Source organism: Oryx dammah, unplaced genomic scaffold (assembly GCF_014754425.2).
Source record: "Oryx dammah isolate SB20612 unplaced genomic scaffold, SCBI_Odam_1.1 HiC_scaffold_27, whole genome shotgun sequence".
NCBI lineage: Eukaryota > Metazoa > Chordata > Mammalia > Artiodactyla > Bovidae > Oryx > Oryx dammah.
Window position 1 is genome coordinate 105638436 of NW_024070211.1, and position 17499 is coordinate 105655934.

At 36.8% G+C, this 17499-nt stretch overlaps 1 protein-coding gene across 2 annotated transcripts in view; it reads right to left on the reverse strand.

The window, feature by feature from the left end:
* Window positions 1-6702: 6702 nt before the first annotated feature.
* Window positions 6703-17499, reverse strand: part of SCN1A (sodium voltage-gated channel alpha subunit 1) — a 149184-nt gene continuing 138387 nt past the window's right edge. For both annotated transcript variants that reach the window (XM_040229257.1, XM_040229256.1), the window contains 4 exons: window positions 16497-16634; window positions 14543-14647; window positions 12524-12794; window positions 6703-9969 (listed from right to left, as the gene is read on the reverse strand). In XM_040229257.1, coding sequence (XP_040085191.1) covers window positions 8792-9969; window positions 12524-12794; window positions 14543-14647; window positions 16497-16634 — 1692 coding nt within the window. In that variant the 3' untranslated portion in view covers window positions 6703-8791. The remainder of the gene's footprint in view (window positions 9970-12523; window positions 12795-14542; window positions 14648-16496; window positions 16635-17499) is intronic.

Here is a 17499-nt window from a genome sequence, read left to right on the forward strand (position 1 = left end):
CTTTGGATTGATTTGGCCATTTAAGGCATAGTCCAGAGAGAATGCCATGGAAATGCCAAGATTTGGGTGTGGGGAAAGAAGAGTAGAATCATAAAGTTCTAAGAGGTGCCTGACTAGATTTACACTAAACTTCATGCAATTAACTGCCTAATGAGTTTTACTTTAACAAATGGTAGCATATTACAAATAGGACAACCTCTGCTGTATTTGAATCAAGTCCTTCCTCACTCTCCTTGTCTCTGGAAAATTAAAAAAAAAATCTGTCTACATAATTTAGCCATTCTCCATAAATCCTATTTTCCATATCCTTGCATGTTTATGGGATCGAAATCTTATACTTAGTATATTTTGCTCTAGCATTGCACCTACTTGAGGATATCAGTCAGTATAACTCAATAGACATTTTTCCTGCGGTAGGGCAAATGGCTGCATTTATGACTGAGGTTGATCACAAGCACAATCTGTTTGCCTTTGGAAACATATGTTTTCTGTGACTGCAAGAAATACTGCTGAATAAGGCATTTCTTCATCATCCTTGATGAACGAGGAACATTAATAATGCAGATAAGAGTCAGGCCAAATGATATTGAAGAAAAAACATGGTCCAGAAGCCCTAATCCCTTTTAGAGATTAAATTTTAAATGGCAAGCTCAATAGTTCCATCATAGCACAGAACGAGGTGACTATTATGTAATCCTTGAGTTCTAGAGAGTCAAAAGTCAATTTATTTTTTACTCTTATACCTTGCAAACATTTCTGGGTATACAAATATGTATAACTACACTCATCTATATTTATTTCTTTATAAGTAACAAAACAGTATATGTTCTTTTATGGATGTAACTTATGTCTATTTAAATATTTATTATATAAATCCAATATTACTATAAAATACCAAGGCTAATTTTCATTTGTAACTTTTGTGATGTTTTATTCTTTTTATATATCTTGCATATAATGTTATCCCTGTGAAAAAACATATAAGAGGGAAAGGTCCCAGAGTGGTAAATAATGCTTTCAAAAATAGAACTACTTAGAACAGTGCTAAAAATTAGCTAATTTGCCCATTTACTAAATATCTAGAGAACACCTTCTCTGTAAAAAGGTACTATAGAGGATACAATGGTATTTAAGGCCAATTTCTGCCAATTGTACACTTTCTGGTATGTGTATTCTTATGGCAGAGTGGAGAAGGGTGATGAGAGGAAGAAAACTATTTTAAATTACAGTGTCATGGTAGTTTTAGTCCATACAAATGGAGCATGGAGGTGATCCTATGTCCTGCTTTGCCCGGAGAGTCCTCGCTGATGCTTGTTGCTTTAGCATAATTATTAATTGTCTCTCCCTTTGCTTTCAAAACTATCCAGGTGTAAACATATACATCAAAATTCCATAGAAGTTCACAGGAGAGAAAATTCTCTTCCAGTAATAAGACACAAGGAAAATGTCATTGAATCCCGAAGGATGGGTTTGATTTCAGAGGCAGAAAGACAGATGAGGAAGCACTCAAGGGTTATGTTCCATCATTGCTTACCTGCATTCTTCCAGCAACTTCTCAAATTATGACCCTGCTTTTTGGCAACCTGCAGAATACACATTTTGACCACTATTCTGTAATATTTATGCTATCTGAACTGCCCCACCCTTCTCATTCTTCAAATCCAGGTCAGAGTTTACAGTTATAACTGTCCCTGAATCCTCCTTCCAAGCCTCTAATCCAAGGTTGTAGAGTTACTCACCCATTCCTCTATGTATTCTGTAATTTGTACTTACTCTTGCTGAGCCTGAAGGAAGACCCCAAACAGTAACAGACTGAGAAAGCAGGTTGACTTCTGGCTAATTTTCCTGGTGGTTGAGAGGACTAGAACATGGTCAAATCAGTTCTGGATATATGAAGTTGAAGATGATAGACATGTATGCAAGTATAAAAGACCAACAGAAAGTTAGAATTGTAACTCAAAAAAAGAGGCCGATGCTGCAGAAGCAATCTGATAGGAGAGGGGAAAAATTAAAAAGTGAAGGCAAAGATCCTAAAGAAAGACGAGACCTAGAAAAGCTTAGTTTTTATAAAAGGCAAGGGAAGATGCAATTCAGTGAAGGAGGTGGTGATGACCATCTTCATCAAAGTCTAAAAATCTATAAAAAATATGATAAAGACTGAATAAAGATAATTGAATTTGAGTAACTGTAGACTGGTTGGAGGTAGAACCAGATTTGAGAACACTGAAGAGAATGAGAAGGTGCTTTGTAAGAAAAAGATTCAAAATTAGTTTGATATTTGAATCTGTTGTGGTTTAGTTGCTAAGTTATGTCCGACACTTGCAACCCCATGGACTGTAGCCCATGTCTCCTTGTCCGTAAGATTTTCCAGGCAAGAATACTGAAATGGGCTGCCATGGTAGAGTCTCAATGTATTTCGAACAGCTTGAAGAAGAAAGATAAAACTTGTATCTTAATGTTCTCTAACACACACTGTGGCAAGTTAAACATGGGGTAGCGAATTCATGAAAGCTCAGAAAGTAAATCGGATTTCCTATAACAGCATATTTTTAATGAAGAATTTATACTTAAAATGTAATTTCCTATAAATTTATTTTAAGAACTTTCTGGTCTCCATCCCATGATAAATAAAGACTACATTCCTGGAAGACAAACAAAATGCTGCAATTATCAATCGAATAGTTCTCTGACCATCTTGCTCTTCTAAGTAAACATTAAATAAAGAGATAATTCATGATAACCAGAAATCGAGTATATACAGTTCTGTTCCACACGGATAATGTTCTTTCTTCCTATCTTCACCTTTTGTATTTTCAAGTCTTTTCTTCATAGTGTTACTGAGAAGGATAATGACCAGCATAGCATATGAATACTCCATGTGCTTATGTGAATAAGAATATTCACAGCCAGATTTTCTCATCAATATCATTGGGACCTATATTTCATTTAATTTTAACCAAGAGTGAAAGTGTTGAGTATAGAACCCTGAATTTAAAAGGTATTTTTTTTAAAAAAGGAATGAGCTATGAACAATGAGAAAAAATGCATAAGGGTTGAGAAAAGTTATTTTTCAAGATTAGAAAGGCAATTTTGAAAGTACAAAGTTGGACAGAAAGAAGCAATCAAAAGGAGAGAATAAAGACACAAGAGAGGGCAATAACTCAACACTGAGTACTCAGTTGACATTGCAGATTATCTATTACTGATGTCAAGAATTTCTTGGTGATGCAGTTTCCCCAACAATACTCAATTGTTGGGAATAGTTTTCTCCTCTAGTGCCTTTGCTGCCACACTGACTGAATCAGTGTTAATTGACAATTTAGGAGAATATTCCCATGTTCCAGGAAGGACAGTACTATAAGTGCTATTGTACATGATTAAAGGAATAATATTTTGATTATGAACATTTCAATACATTCATAGTTGACTAAGAAGCATTCATCTTATTACATAATAGTATGAAATTTAGTCCATGTATGGTATAATAAACAATTATAGGACAAACTTGCAGACTTTAATATAGTTTGTATAGTTCTAGCATCCAAACTTTTTGTTACACAGATATGAACATCAAACTTATGAGGCTGAGTACTGATTGTCTATCCCACTGGTTCCTAGACTCTTGATTTGCTGCATCAGTAAAATACGAATGGGAGGACCAACACAGGGTTGCCAATTTTTAATTTAGCTAAATAAAATATTAAAACAACCGACTATCATTTATTCTCACCATCATTTCAAAAAGAGCATTTTAACATAAAATGTATTTAGTCTTTGGAAATAAAACATTAAAAAGGCATATTTTTACAGTAAAGTTCTTTAAATTGAATATGTTTAGCTTTATAAATATTTATCACATCGTTTGTAATTTCCAAGGTTAACTGTGGCATGTGAAATACTTGTCATGTGGGTGCTGGCCTGTAGAGCTGTGTTTGAGGTTACTGGTTGGTACTTAAAATGTCTGGACCCCAGGGACTCATATAGCCAATAAGACACATTCTGATACAGCACAGGCAGGATCACCAGAGTTTAGATCACAAGTTTCCAATTTAGTAGATCTAGCTTCAAATACTGGAGTCTTAACCACTATGCCACAGACCTCTCCTAAAAATATTCTTATTTTTAGTAACATAAGGGTTACCCCAAAGGATAAGGAACGTAATCATTTGTCTCTTCAAAAACACAACTTCTGGAAAACAAGAATAGTAATTAAAATGCAGTGTTCTTTGAAGTAATTAGAAACAGTTTATCTAATTTTAAGAGTAGAATCATAAATTCCAGGACACAGAAAAACAGGTGATAAAGTGAATACACACACACATACATACTGCAGTAACACAAGAGCAACACAAAAATCTTCACTTCCTTGAAGACACACACATACGTCTGTATCAACGTTTACGTACACACATATACACGTAGGATTCATTGCCCTTTCTGTGTTAGTCTCTCAGTCGTGTCCGACTCTGCGGCCCCATGGACTGTAGCTCACCAGGCTCCTCTGTCTGTGGAATTCTCCAGGCAAGAATACTGGAGTGGTTGCCATTTCCTTCTCCAGGGGATCAACTTGAACCCGGGTCTCCCGCATTGCAGGTAGAAATTTTTACCATCTGAGTCACCAGGGAAGTCCTTTAATTGTCCTTCAGTCCCACTCAAAAGTGAGTTGCAGACATCATCCCACTCATCCCTAAATACTTTAATGTGCATTTTCTGAGAGTAAGGATATTGCCCATAATTATGTAATAGCCTCATTTAGACTTTATAAAATTAAAGAAATTAAAATACTTTTATAATACCAGTACTTACTCGAGTCCATATTCAAATTTAGTCAGTATTCCCAGTAACATCCATAATTATATTTTTCCAGTCCAGTATTCAATCCAGAATCACATGTTGTATTTTGTTTTCATAACTCTTCAACCTCAAGTTGCTCCTTACCCTGTCTTTGCTTTTCATGACATTTCTAAAGAGTTCAGTCATTTCGTAGAATGTCCTCAATTTGATTTTCCTTATGATTACATTCTAGTTATGCCATTTTGACTGGATACCAAGAAGTGATGTCTTCTTCAGAATTGTCCCATAATTGATGAAGATAGTGTCTGCTAGGTGTCTCCACTGTAAGTTTTATTTAAAAAAATTTTAATGCAGAAGAGATACTTTAAGACAATGTAAATGTCCTATTCCTTGTCAAACTTTCACCCATGAGTTTTAGTATTCATTGATTCTTCTTGCATGAATGTCTTTATGATGGTTGCCAAGGGGTAATTTTCTATCTTCATTATTTCTTCTACATATGTTAGTTAACATTCAACTGTGAGGAAGAGCTTTTCACTTTTTCCATTTATTTATGTTAGCACATACTTGTGAATTCTTATTTTATTCAATGGATTATAGTCTGTTGCTATCTTTCACTATGTAAAAATAATACCAAAATGACTATGGTAATTTATATGATTATGTTTCACCAATTTGCTTTGTATTTGAAAAGGTACCAGTGAGTACTGGTATGAATGTGGAATATTTTAAAAATCTATAGGGATTATCCTATAATCCTTATTTTTGTTGGTTAGAAATGGGAAATTCTTTTCAGAATTAGTTGTTCTGGTGTTTTAGAGCAATGATGTCATGAAGAGACAAGGTCAGGAAGCTGAAGGATAGGGAAAGGCACTGTGTATGACTGCTCTTCTCATCAAGGTCACCTTCCTCTTTCAGATTTCATAACTGACATTGTGCAGATCTGATAGCAAATGAGGCTTCTCTTTTCCCATAAATTTAGATGTTTCTTCCGCTGTCACTTTTATTGTTTGGACCACTCTAGTAACTGCTCCATGATCTCTGTGAAATCTGTGCTGGACTGGACTGTAGTTTCCCCAGTTTCTCTTTCTCCATCTACTAATGCTGGTTAGATTAAGCCTCCAAGCTGACCCAAGGCAAATCTTTGCCTGTTGCCCACTTTCACAAGCTATTTTAATCACTGTTTCATCCAGGTAAGAGACAGATGGCACACTGAAATGAGGCAAGAGAGACGTTTTTCATGAAGGGCCATTTAAAAAGATGTCAGCAAGATAAAGGGGCCACAGGTCTAAGGGAGCAAGGCAGAGAGTGATGACCAGCCCCTCAACAAAGTAGCTCTCATTGTAGGAGGGGCTGTCTGACTGGAAGTATGACCTTGTTGATGAAGGCCGCATTGCCAACCCAGAGCAACCTGGCAAAGATGACACTAGGGTATAAACACCCAGTTGCACCGTTCTCCTGCTTTCCTGATGGTGTTTTCCTGCTGGGGTTTCCCACTGGCCAAACCCACTGAGATCTAGAGGGTAAGAAGCCCGTTGATTCAATTTACAAATTCACCCTAACACAGAGCATGATGGAGGAGCAGGAAGAGTGGTTCTGGAGGAGCAAACAAAAGACCCCACTCACACATAGCAACTTCTAATATTTTAATGGGTTTTGAGGGATTCAATTGTACCTTAAGTGGCCACCCACCCTTGCTTCTTGTTCTGCTGGAGCCTCCAGTTTATAATCTGCTGCTTGTAGTCCCTGGTAGGACACTCCCTCCAGTCTCATTCTTACCCCAAGTTTTCTTGCTCTCAGCCCGAATGGGTGGGTGTGTGTGTGTGTAGCTCTCCTTCTCCCTCAATCTGTAGAATAAAACTTATCTTGTTATACAACATGGTTAACCAAAAGTAACTGGGCAAACAATAAAATAAAAAATGTAATCTTTATTAGTTTGCACATTTTTAATGTTGGTTAGCATCATTTAGTGTAATAGTAGCATTTTCCAGCATGCAGTTCACGAATACAGTTTAAGTATTCTAAGTAGTTTTAAGAAAAAGAGGTGCCTATAGTTTGCTTCTGTAAGAAACACAAAATATCCTGATGTAATTGACTATATAAGTTCACTACTCTCTGTTCTTGTGGGGGAAAAAAATTGTGAAACCCACATTATATTTAGAGCAATCTAGAGCAGCATGACTTCAAATAAATGGAAACATAAACAGAAGTTAGAAAAAAAAAAGACACAAATGAAAAATAAACACTACCTTCAATCAGTTAGTATAGGCACTACCAAAAATGTAAATAAAAATTTATACCTTTTTTCCAATTGCAAAGCATAATTTGGATGTCAGTTGTGAATCTATGTTTGCCCCTTAAAATTATGAAATAATCTAAAAGTAGCAAATGTAATAAAAAAGCAGAAATCTACAACTACCCAATCTTGTGTTCATTTCTTATTTAGCAAATTTCTTCCATGAAAAAGTACTATGGACAGAAAGTAAGAAAGTGATTGTGATATCAATCTTTAAGATAATTTCCTCTTCATATTTATGTACATAATGCTGAAAAATAAAATAAAATGACTTTTTACAGTATTTATATTTGCTTATAAAATTCTAAACACATTTTAACAGGTTAAGCAGTGTTTTTTTTTTAAACATGTCTGTACAGTCGGGCTATACACCATATGTTATCCACTTAGAATTTAAAAATAACCAAAAAGCTGTTAAAGTGCTGCAAACTATTGCTTAATGACTTAAATAAATGAGATCTGTTGAACAATTTCTTTGACTTTACCAGTGACATATGGTTTCTCATAAATGAGATTCTGAGCGGTGGGAGAAACCAGATACAGCAGCATGGTAATAGAAACATGCATTCATAGCATCCAAACTATCTATAATGGTACAGAATACATTATATTACCTGTGTAAAGCTTGCACTCTACATTTCTTGTGGTACATATTTGATGCAATAAATACTGTGCTTAGGTCATTATTTGTTTGCTCAAACGTGCACCACAGGGTAAAATGACTATTTACATAATAAATAGCATTTCATTAACATATACATTGTCAACCTTACTGAGCTGAAGATGGCTAAACAAAGTACAGGATTAAGCAGAAATTTATAAAGGGTTCTTTTGGTCAATTCCGTCTTTAAGGGAGAAGCAATACTCATTATTCAGTATTTTTTAAATACAATAAACAGAAATGTAACACCTACAATTCCTGACATTTGAGTGAAGTTTGCACCTGCTAAGATTTAATGGGCTATCCCCCTAAAATGACATACTTGGTCTAGGGGTTGGATTTGACAAAACAAGATCAGCAAAGCACCTCCAATTATCACCTAATTACCCCTCCCAGAAACATAGATGGAATTTAAGAGCTCATTGTGTTCCTTGTGACTTTTTTCATGCATGATCTCTAAGTGTGGCATGCCCTCATGCAAACCATGGCTTTGTGCAGATGAGAGGGCCATGTGATTGTCATAACCCCCAGTGGCATACCTGTTAAAGAGGTCCTTTAATCTATTTCCCAACAGAAACCCCATTTACAAAAATAGTCACATATAATAAACAACATATGGACTAAAAAAAAGATGAATCCACTAACAGATTTTGTAAAAATGTGACAAATGTGGCAGTCGAAATGCAAAGAGTGGATACAATTACTACACTACAGTGTTTTCGTGTTAAACAACCCCCGGATTACAGGTTTGCACCCCTTTGAACTGGTCCCTACAGTCTACGTAGCCATTTTGTCTCTTGTCTTCAGCAGTGTCAGCTGGTAGTGAGAACAGTAACCTCCCATCAAGGTCATCTCCCTTTTACACAGTCACAGTTTTCCGACAAGGGGTCACTGTCTGATTGTAGGCACTGACCTTAAGTAAATTTGTGTAAAAACAGTCAGTTTGGCATTGACCTCCTAAAGGAGTCCTGTTGACAAAAATACATCACCTTCACAGGCTGTAAACAATTTGTCACCCAGTGATTTTTATTTATTTGTGTTTATTTCCCTTTTGCTTTTTCATCTTTGCCTTCTTGCTCATGCTTTTCCACAATTGGTTTTGTTACCCGGTCATAGGAGGGTGGACAAGCTGCTGTGGACATGGTCAGATCAGTTTTTTCTGTAATTGAGTTTTCATTTATTCTGTCAATTATCATGTCTTCTTTTACAAGAAGATTAGCCCCACCTTTGATTTTATTTTTGTTGTATGTAAATGATGCCTGTTTTACAGTTCGCTTTAAAAGGTGGCGCCTGTACGCACGCTGAATAATAACAGCAGACACTTCCTCTTGTTTTCGCTTTAAAGTCGTCGTTATTGGCTGATAGGAGACCTTCGATGGGTTGGAGGCCATGAATCTCTCTTCCATCTGTATTCGAAGGGCATCCATCTCTCCACTCTCCCCCAGAACCCGCTTCGTAAAAGCAAATAAGATGTCAAGACAGTGAATTCGATCACCACTTACCATGGGCAAATCCATGGCAATGAGCTGGAGTTTGTTCGGTTGTGGTAAATTGAGTGGTGGTTCAAGAGCAGCTGCAAACTGAGATAGCTTTTCAAATTCCATGAACTGGGTGGCATCAGGATCAAACTTCTCCCAAACCTCGTAGAACATCTCAAAGTCATCCTCACTCAGGGGCTCTGCACTTTCTTCAGTAGCAACACTGAAGTTCTCCAGGATGACAGCAATGTACATGTTCACCACGACCAGAAATGATATGATGATGTAGCTGACGAAGAAGAAAATCCCAACAGACGGGTTTCCACAGTCTCCCTTAACTGAGCTGCCAGGGTTAACTTTATTAGGGTCACAATCGGGTGGTTTACTGTTAAGGATAGGTGCTAACAATCCATCCCAGCCAGCAGAGGTGGTAATCTGGAACAGGCAGATCATGCTGTTGCCGAAGGTCTCAAAGTTGAACATGTCGTCAATTCCAACCTCCCTCTTAACATAGGCGAAGTTGGACATTCCGAAGATGGCATAGATGAACATGACCAGGAAGAGCAGGAGGCCGATGTTAAACAGTGCAGGAAGGGACATCATCAAAGCAAAGAGCAGCGTGCGGATCCCCTTGGCCCCTTTGATCAGACGCAGGATTCGGCCAATCCTGGCAAGACGGATCACTCGGAACAAGGTAGGGGACACAAAATATTTCTCTATCAGTTCAGCCAGAAACATACCTATGAATGAAAAAGATGAGGGTACCATCCAGTGAAGAAGTTATCCACTAAATTAATACTGAAATTTTGTTAAGGCTCACAGGTAAATTTCAGAGTACTAAAATTCAGTTGAAAAGTGTTAGCAAGTGTTAGTTACTCAGTCATGTCTGGCTCTTTGCCACCCCATGGACTGTAAGATGCTAGGCTTCTCTGTCTATGGGATTCTCCAGGCAAGAATACTAGAGTGGGTTGCCATTTCCTCCTCCACAGGGTCTTCCCAACCCAGGGATCAAACCTACATTTCTTGCATCTCCTGCATTGGCAGGAGGATTCTTTACCACTGTACCACCTGGGAAACCCCAAGGTGACTAAGATAGTATTCAATTCAATAAGGACTTTATAGTACATTTTATCTTTGAGGGGTATTTATAAACTAGTTTTAGCTTACAGAAAATCCAAAGACTGAATCTAAAAAAACAAGTGAAAAATTCAAGTCTGTCTGAAGAGCAGTAGCTGACAGTATATGTAAACGTTTATAAAAATACAGTGAACACAATGATTTTTTTCTGAAACACTAAATCATATAACCTGTATTCAGTCCTTCCCCATATAAACCTATCTGTAGTTTTGAATGCTATTTTCATCTCTCCATGAACATGACACTTTCCTAAGCTTCCACTATAATATTTATATACAGATGTATATATTTATATATGCTCTGGTGCATTTCTAAAAGGATTTAAGCTGATGCTTTTTCTGGTTTCCTACATCTGTGTCTTAGCCCTCTTACGTAAAGCTTCTTTCTCCATTTACCTTTGAAATAGTGAAATAATGAATGAACTGAAGAGGAGCTCAAGAAACCAAGTATCTTTGAATTACATTATCTCATTTTGTAAGGAAGTAAGCATGTATGGATGTGATATTTGGACTGTGAGGAAGGCTGAGTGCCGAAGAATTGATGCTTTTGTATTGTGGTGTTGGAAAAGACTCTTGAGAGTCCCTTGGACTGCAAGGAGATCCAACCAGTCCATTCTGAAGGAGATCAACCCTGGGATTTCTTTGGAAGGAATGATGCTAAAGCTGAAACTCCAGTACTTTGGCCACCTGATGGGAACAGTTGACTCATTGGAAAAGACTCTGATGCTGGGAGGAATTGGGGGCAGGAGGAGAAGGGGATGACAGAGGATGAGATGTCTGGATGGCATCACTGACTCGATGGATGCGAATCTGAGTGAACTCTGGGAGCTGGGGATGGACGGGAGGCCTGGCGTGCTGCAATTCATGGGGTCGCAAAGAGTCGGACATGACTGAGCGACTGAATTGAACTGAACTGAACTGAAGCATGTTTGTGTGTGTATGAGAGAGGGAAAGAGAGACAGAGAAAGAAAGAGAGGTGAATACAACTAAGTACCCTATCCACAACTAGTTACACCACAGAATACTGTGGGAATCAAAGGGTACATACAACATATAAGTTGGATAAAAGATCAACTTTTTCAGAGGGGAGAATGGCATAAAAATCTGCCCAACAGAGGTGCCCCATATTGGATGGTGAAATATTTATTCAATCATATCATCTGCTTTAGGAAAAAAAATGGATACTTAAGGCCCACAGACAGACCTCTTCACTCCACTGCGGCTGGGGCTGTATCTTCAATTAGATGAGTTATTGCTCATGTGACCTTTGACATTCCAGGCTTTGAAGTGTATGACTGATGAAATGATGTTCCATGCCAAATCACTTTTGTGCATCATTATTATACATTTCAAGGTAATCTAGAAAATCTCTGATACTGTGCATTAAAGAACCTACCATTTTCACTGACATTTTGTTCTTAGCTTTACTCTTTCACTTTATACTCTTCCTTATTAGTACCAGCTTCCACTCTTATCTATATGCCAATGACTCTATGTCTCTGATGTACTGTCTCTCTTGAGTATCAGACTAAATTTCTAGCCCTTTTTTCAACAGTCATTTACATATTGTATAGGCTATTCAACTTCAACATGTCAAAGACATTTCAATCTTAATAGCACATTTAGTTAATAGCACATTTCTAGTTCAAATTACGGAGAAGGCAATGGCAACCCACTCTAGTACTCTTGCCTGGAAAATCCCATGGATGGAGGAGCCTGGAAGGCTGCAGTCCATGGGGTCGCTGAGGGTCGACTTCACTTTCACTTTTCACTTTCCTGCATTGGAGAAGGAAATGGCAACCCACTCCAATGTTCTTGCCTGGAGAATCCCAGGGACGAGGGAGCCTGGTGGGCTGCCATCTATGGGATCGCACAGGGTCAGACACAACTGAAGCGACTTAGCAGCAGCAGCAGCAGCAGTTCAAATGAATGAGACCTTACTATATTGACAGATAATACACCTAGTCTAAAATGGATAGAACAGGATACAATACTCAATGTATAGCAGGAGCTTAATTTTGTAAGAAAGACAAACACATCTGAATGAAAAACATCAGACTTTTCACAGTGGTTTTCTCTGAGTGATCAGATGACTTCTAAATTAAATGTGATTGCTCTTTTACTTTTATTGAGCTAAAAGGCTTGAAATACTTCTTACCTACTATGGAGAGAATGACCACCACAAAATCAAAGATATTCCAGCCTATGGTAAAATAGTAATGGCGGAGGGAGATGAGCTTCAGCACACACTCTCCAGTGAACAGCACAATGAACACCAAGTTGATGCGTGACAAAATGCTAGTCACATAGTCACTCTGGTCGTCGGTTTCCACCATCATGGTGACCATGTTGAGACAGATAAGAATCATGATGCTGATGTCAAAAACTTGTCTGGTGACAAAGTCAAAGACCATTCCTTGGAATTTGTTCTGTAGAGAAACAGAAAAGGTTTTAGTGACAGAGGAGTTTCCCTCTACACATGCACTTCTGTATAAGTAGTTTCTGTACTGACTGTCTAGGATTGTACCTAAGAACCACTGGCTCTGAATTTCGTGAAAGGTGGTTTGTATCACATTTAAGTTTTTAAATTTAGTTATCCAAATTACTGTTTACCAAAATATATTCCACAGAATAACAATCCCTTGTCAAAAAGGGACTTCTGATAAGAAACACTGCATACTATTATACACTACGTTGAGAGGCCCAAAATGCATGAGAATGGATTAAGATTATGAGAGGTTAAGAAATCTGCTTAATTTTGTTTTACTAGAATTTCCCATGGTTAGTTGGACCATACAGCAGTTTCAAAATATAATATCTATTAACAATCCACTAGACTTGTTCTCAAAAAACTGTTATAGGGAACTTGGGATTCCCATGACACAGCTCTAACATTCTGCGTTTAAAGTCCCTGTGTGGCAATACTGATGTTCTTCCACCAAACAGTCTTTGCTGATATCGTCACGCACAGAATGCTGAGTCTACACAGGGATAATCAAACCGGAAGACACTCCTTATGCTTTGATGTCACAAATTCATGGCGCTTTTCACTCATCTGTGGTTTTGCCACCGTCATTCACTGCAGGCCATTGTCTGACCCACTTGGGCTTCCCTGGTGGCTCAGCTGGTAAAGAATCCCCCTGCAATGGGGGAGACCTGGGTTCGATCCCTGGGGTTGGGAAGATCCCCTGAAGAAGGGAAAGGCTACCCACTCCAGTATTCTTGCTTAGAGAATTCAATGGACTGTATAGTCCATGGGGGTTGCAAAGAATCAGACACGATGGAGGAACTTTCACTTCACCTTCATTGTCTGACCCACTTCCCTAGGCCACTGAGGAAGTTTGAGGATATCGTCTGTCTTACATTTTTCCTACACATAATTGACTCATTTCTACTTTCAGTGTTAAGCCTTCACAGAGGACAGCGTATGTTTTTCATCATTCTCAAGAAAGCAAGCGTGGGCTAGCACAATATGAATATGAATGTTCATTAACATTTTATTCCCCAGTACACCCCAGGAGTTGCTTTAACCTCACATGTCATCATCACAAAAATCAACACAGTGTGGGATAAGGCTCTCTATTTCATAGCAGTTGTTTCACTGGGTATCATGGAAACATGACACCTGTTTCTTATCATCATGAATTGTACTTATTGGCTCTGACTTCTGTAGACATTAGTAATTTCTAACTTTATAGCCATATATATGAATATTAGATACTAGAAGTCTTTTCATCTCCAAAATACTTGGTACCTCTAATGAAAAATAAAATGGAAGTAAGGTATGATTTCACTTAACAGTTCATCAACTTGTTTATCTATCAGGAAACTGTTTCTGAACTCTATCAAAGATTTACTCCTTTATATACATTACTCAGCAACTACTCTTGAGTTACATGATCAAATTTCTTGTGCGCACAACACTGCCTATGTGTCTTTTGCCTTTTCATTTCAGTTCTAGTTGTATAATTCTAATTGACTTGACAATAAAGGTACATTTTCTGTTTCTTCTTTTTCCTTTTGGCCTCTTCCTGCAAAAAGTTATTTTGCCATTCTCATAAAATGTATGGGAAAAATCTCTGCTACTAGAAATGTTAGCTGCTATCTCTTCTGTGAGAAAAACCAGGCAAATTTTTGTTTTTGTACATTTCTCCCCATATCAGTTGGTATTTCTTACTCCTGGTCGAGGTATAGGCTTCTGTGGCTTTTTTGATCCTAGTTTTTTCATTGCATTATAGTATTTCTTCTGTTCTTCTGTCATAAAGATGTCTTGACCTCCAAAGTATAGAAAAGAAAAACAAAAACTGGTTAAAACTGTGTACCTTCCTTCTTTCAATATTAGACTTAGAAAAGGGACCATTAAAAAAGGAAACACAAAATTCAACCAATTAGCATTACTTGCCTAGGATTTTAAATTGAAAAGTTAAAACTACTTTTAGATACTATAATCTTATTTATTTTAATCATCCAAAATTGGCTTTATGATTTTTATTATTATTTTATGGAGGAAAACAATCCCACAAACTGAGAGGGTGAGTATTTTACCCAAGACTGTAAACTCAGGAAGTAGTACTGTTTGGTTCACTGAGTCACTAAATACTTGGTTCCTTACATTAGACACACTGTCTTTCAGAATTTTCAGACAATGACTTTCTTATTCATATGCAGCAAAGAGTTAAAGTAGGTTTATTGCATGATGGTTTAGAGATACTCATAAAAAGCCACTGTCACTCTGCCAAGAATTGGAGCAAAAGGCTAGAAAGGAAACTGGGGAAGTTGGTAGAAGAGTTAGGGAAAAAGTCAAAGTCATAAGTTGGGCAGGTATGTGACAGGCCAGTAATTACAGACAACTGGAATTCAGGCTAAGTGAAATGAAATAGCTTGATAATGATGACAGAGTAATATTAGTAATAACAAAGGAGGGCATGTTCTATAGTGAAAGAGCCTCATACAATGAAAGCAATTATATAATAGGAAACCAGACTGAACAAATGAGATGAAGGATCAGTACCTGAAGGAAAAAATACAAATGGCAAAAAAAGCCCTTGAAAACATATTCAAACCTACTAATAATAAAAGACATGAAAATGAAAATTAAATACAATTTTCTTATATCAAATACCAAGTATCAAAAAACAGAGAGAATGTTTGATGCTAGTGTATCAGTGGTGACCTGAGCATAGCCATATGCTGTTATTGGTAGTATGAGTAGGAAAGCAAAACACTTTATCTGGGAATTTATCTTAAAGAAATCGTTAAAGGCTCCAGTGTTTTTGGCACAAAGAGTTTTGATCAGGCACTATTTAATCCTAAAAGGTTAGAAATAAACTATATCATCAGTCTACTTAGAAATGGTTAAGTAAATTATGATAATGTGTATATGAAGAATTAAAAAGGGAAATACATATGTTGTCAAAAATAATTTATAATTACAGATAAAATAGTTTCAGTAATAAGAATGTGTGTAGAAAAAGTTTATACAGCAAAAATAAAATGTGAATAATGGTTATTCCTGAGTAAAGATATTTCTTTACTTTCAATTTTATGATAATGTACATATATAATTAGATAATAAGTGGGCTTTATAAATGATACTAATTAATAAAGAACTTTCAATTCAAAGCTAGAACTGATAGCTTATAATTAATATCAGGGAGAATGAAGTGGGAATATATAAAAGGAGCCAATAAAGAATTTTAAAGTGTGAAAAGAAGCACCAGAAGAAGCTTACATCTCATGTATAATTTGTTGCATTATAAAGGTTTTTGTTGGACAATATATTTTAAGGGGAGATGTCATAGGGATAAACAATAAGCTGAGTCTGGGAAAGAGGTATATGTCTGTGTTCTCTTCCAGTTCTTTTTTTTCAAAAGAGAAAATGTGGTCCCTGAAGTTTATTTGTTTGTTTGTTTTTATTTAAAGAGGAGATTTTGTGAGCCTATGCACAGAAATATGGAACACAGTCATTCTTGGCAAAGACATGGGCAGTGAAAGGCAGAGATGAAGCATGCAAAAAATAGATTGTAATATATAATCCCATTTGGTTTCTGAGCTAAAGTACTCATTTGGTATTGAAAGCCCTCCAAATGATTTATTATCTTGGTGGGAGAGAAAATATTAGAAATACTTATCTTCTTTTTTTGCTGGTTGAAATTATCTATGATGACACCAATAAACAGGTTCAAGGTGAAGAAGGACCCAAAGATGATGAAAATAACAAAGTAAAGATACATGTATAGACTTTCCTCATACTTAGGCTGGAGTTCCACCTACCAAAGGAGAATATTTTTTAAGACATTATAATATATTTGATGCCGGAAGTCATTGTTGCTTTTTCATGAGAATAGATAAGAAAATTTTTAGTAATACTTAAGCAGTACTTTCATTTCCTCTAAATCAGCTACTTCTAAAAATAATATCTGAAATTAGCCTTTAGGATAATTTTTTAAGTGAAAAATGAGGTGTTATGTAAAAAATACCATAAAATGATTTAGAAAATTTTTTTTTCTAACTACAAATACAACAAATATCTTGCCATTTGGACAGTAGTATACTAAATTTGGCAATTTTTAACATACTGCATTTTGATAATTTAAAATTTACTAGTGAAAACATTTTACATCTGTAAATATGTGTAGATTATGTTTATAAATAATCATTCCTGATGTGTGAATTTATTTAGCAAACAAGAATTGAATTATTTATTTATTTAGATGTTTGACCCTGCCTATAACAGTGTAACAGTCACTGAATTTTTCAGATTAAGTAGACATTAACTGGTGCTAATGGTAAGGAACCTGCCTGCCACTGCAGGAGACGTTAAAGACTTGGTTTCTACCCCTGAGTTGGGAAGATCCCCTGGAGGAGGCCATGGACCCCACTCCAGCACTCTTGCCTGGAAAACCCATGGACAGAGGAGCCTAGTAGGCTACAGTCCATAGGATTGCAAAGAGTCAGATCCAACTGAAGGGGACTTAGCATCCAACTGGACATGCCATCTGCTAAATCCTCAACCAGTAATTTAATCTCTAGAGTGTACTCATGAGAAATAAGCATTTGAGATTTTACTTAGCATGTAATAAAGACATAAAGGAGTCCCTAGAGGACAGACAGTGACCTAATATATTCATATCC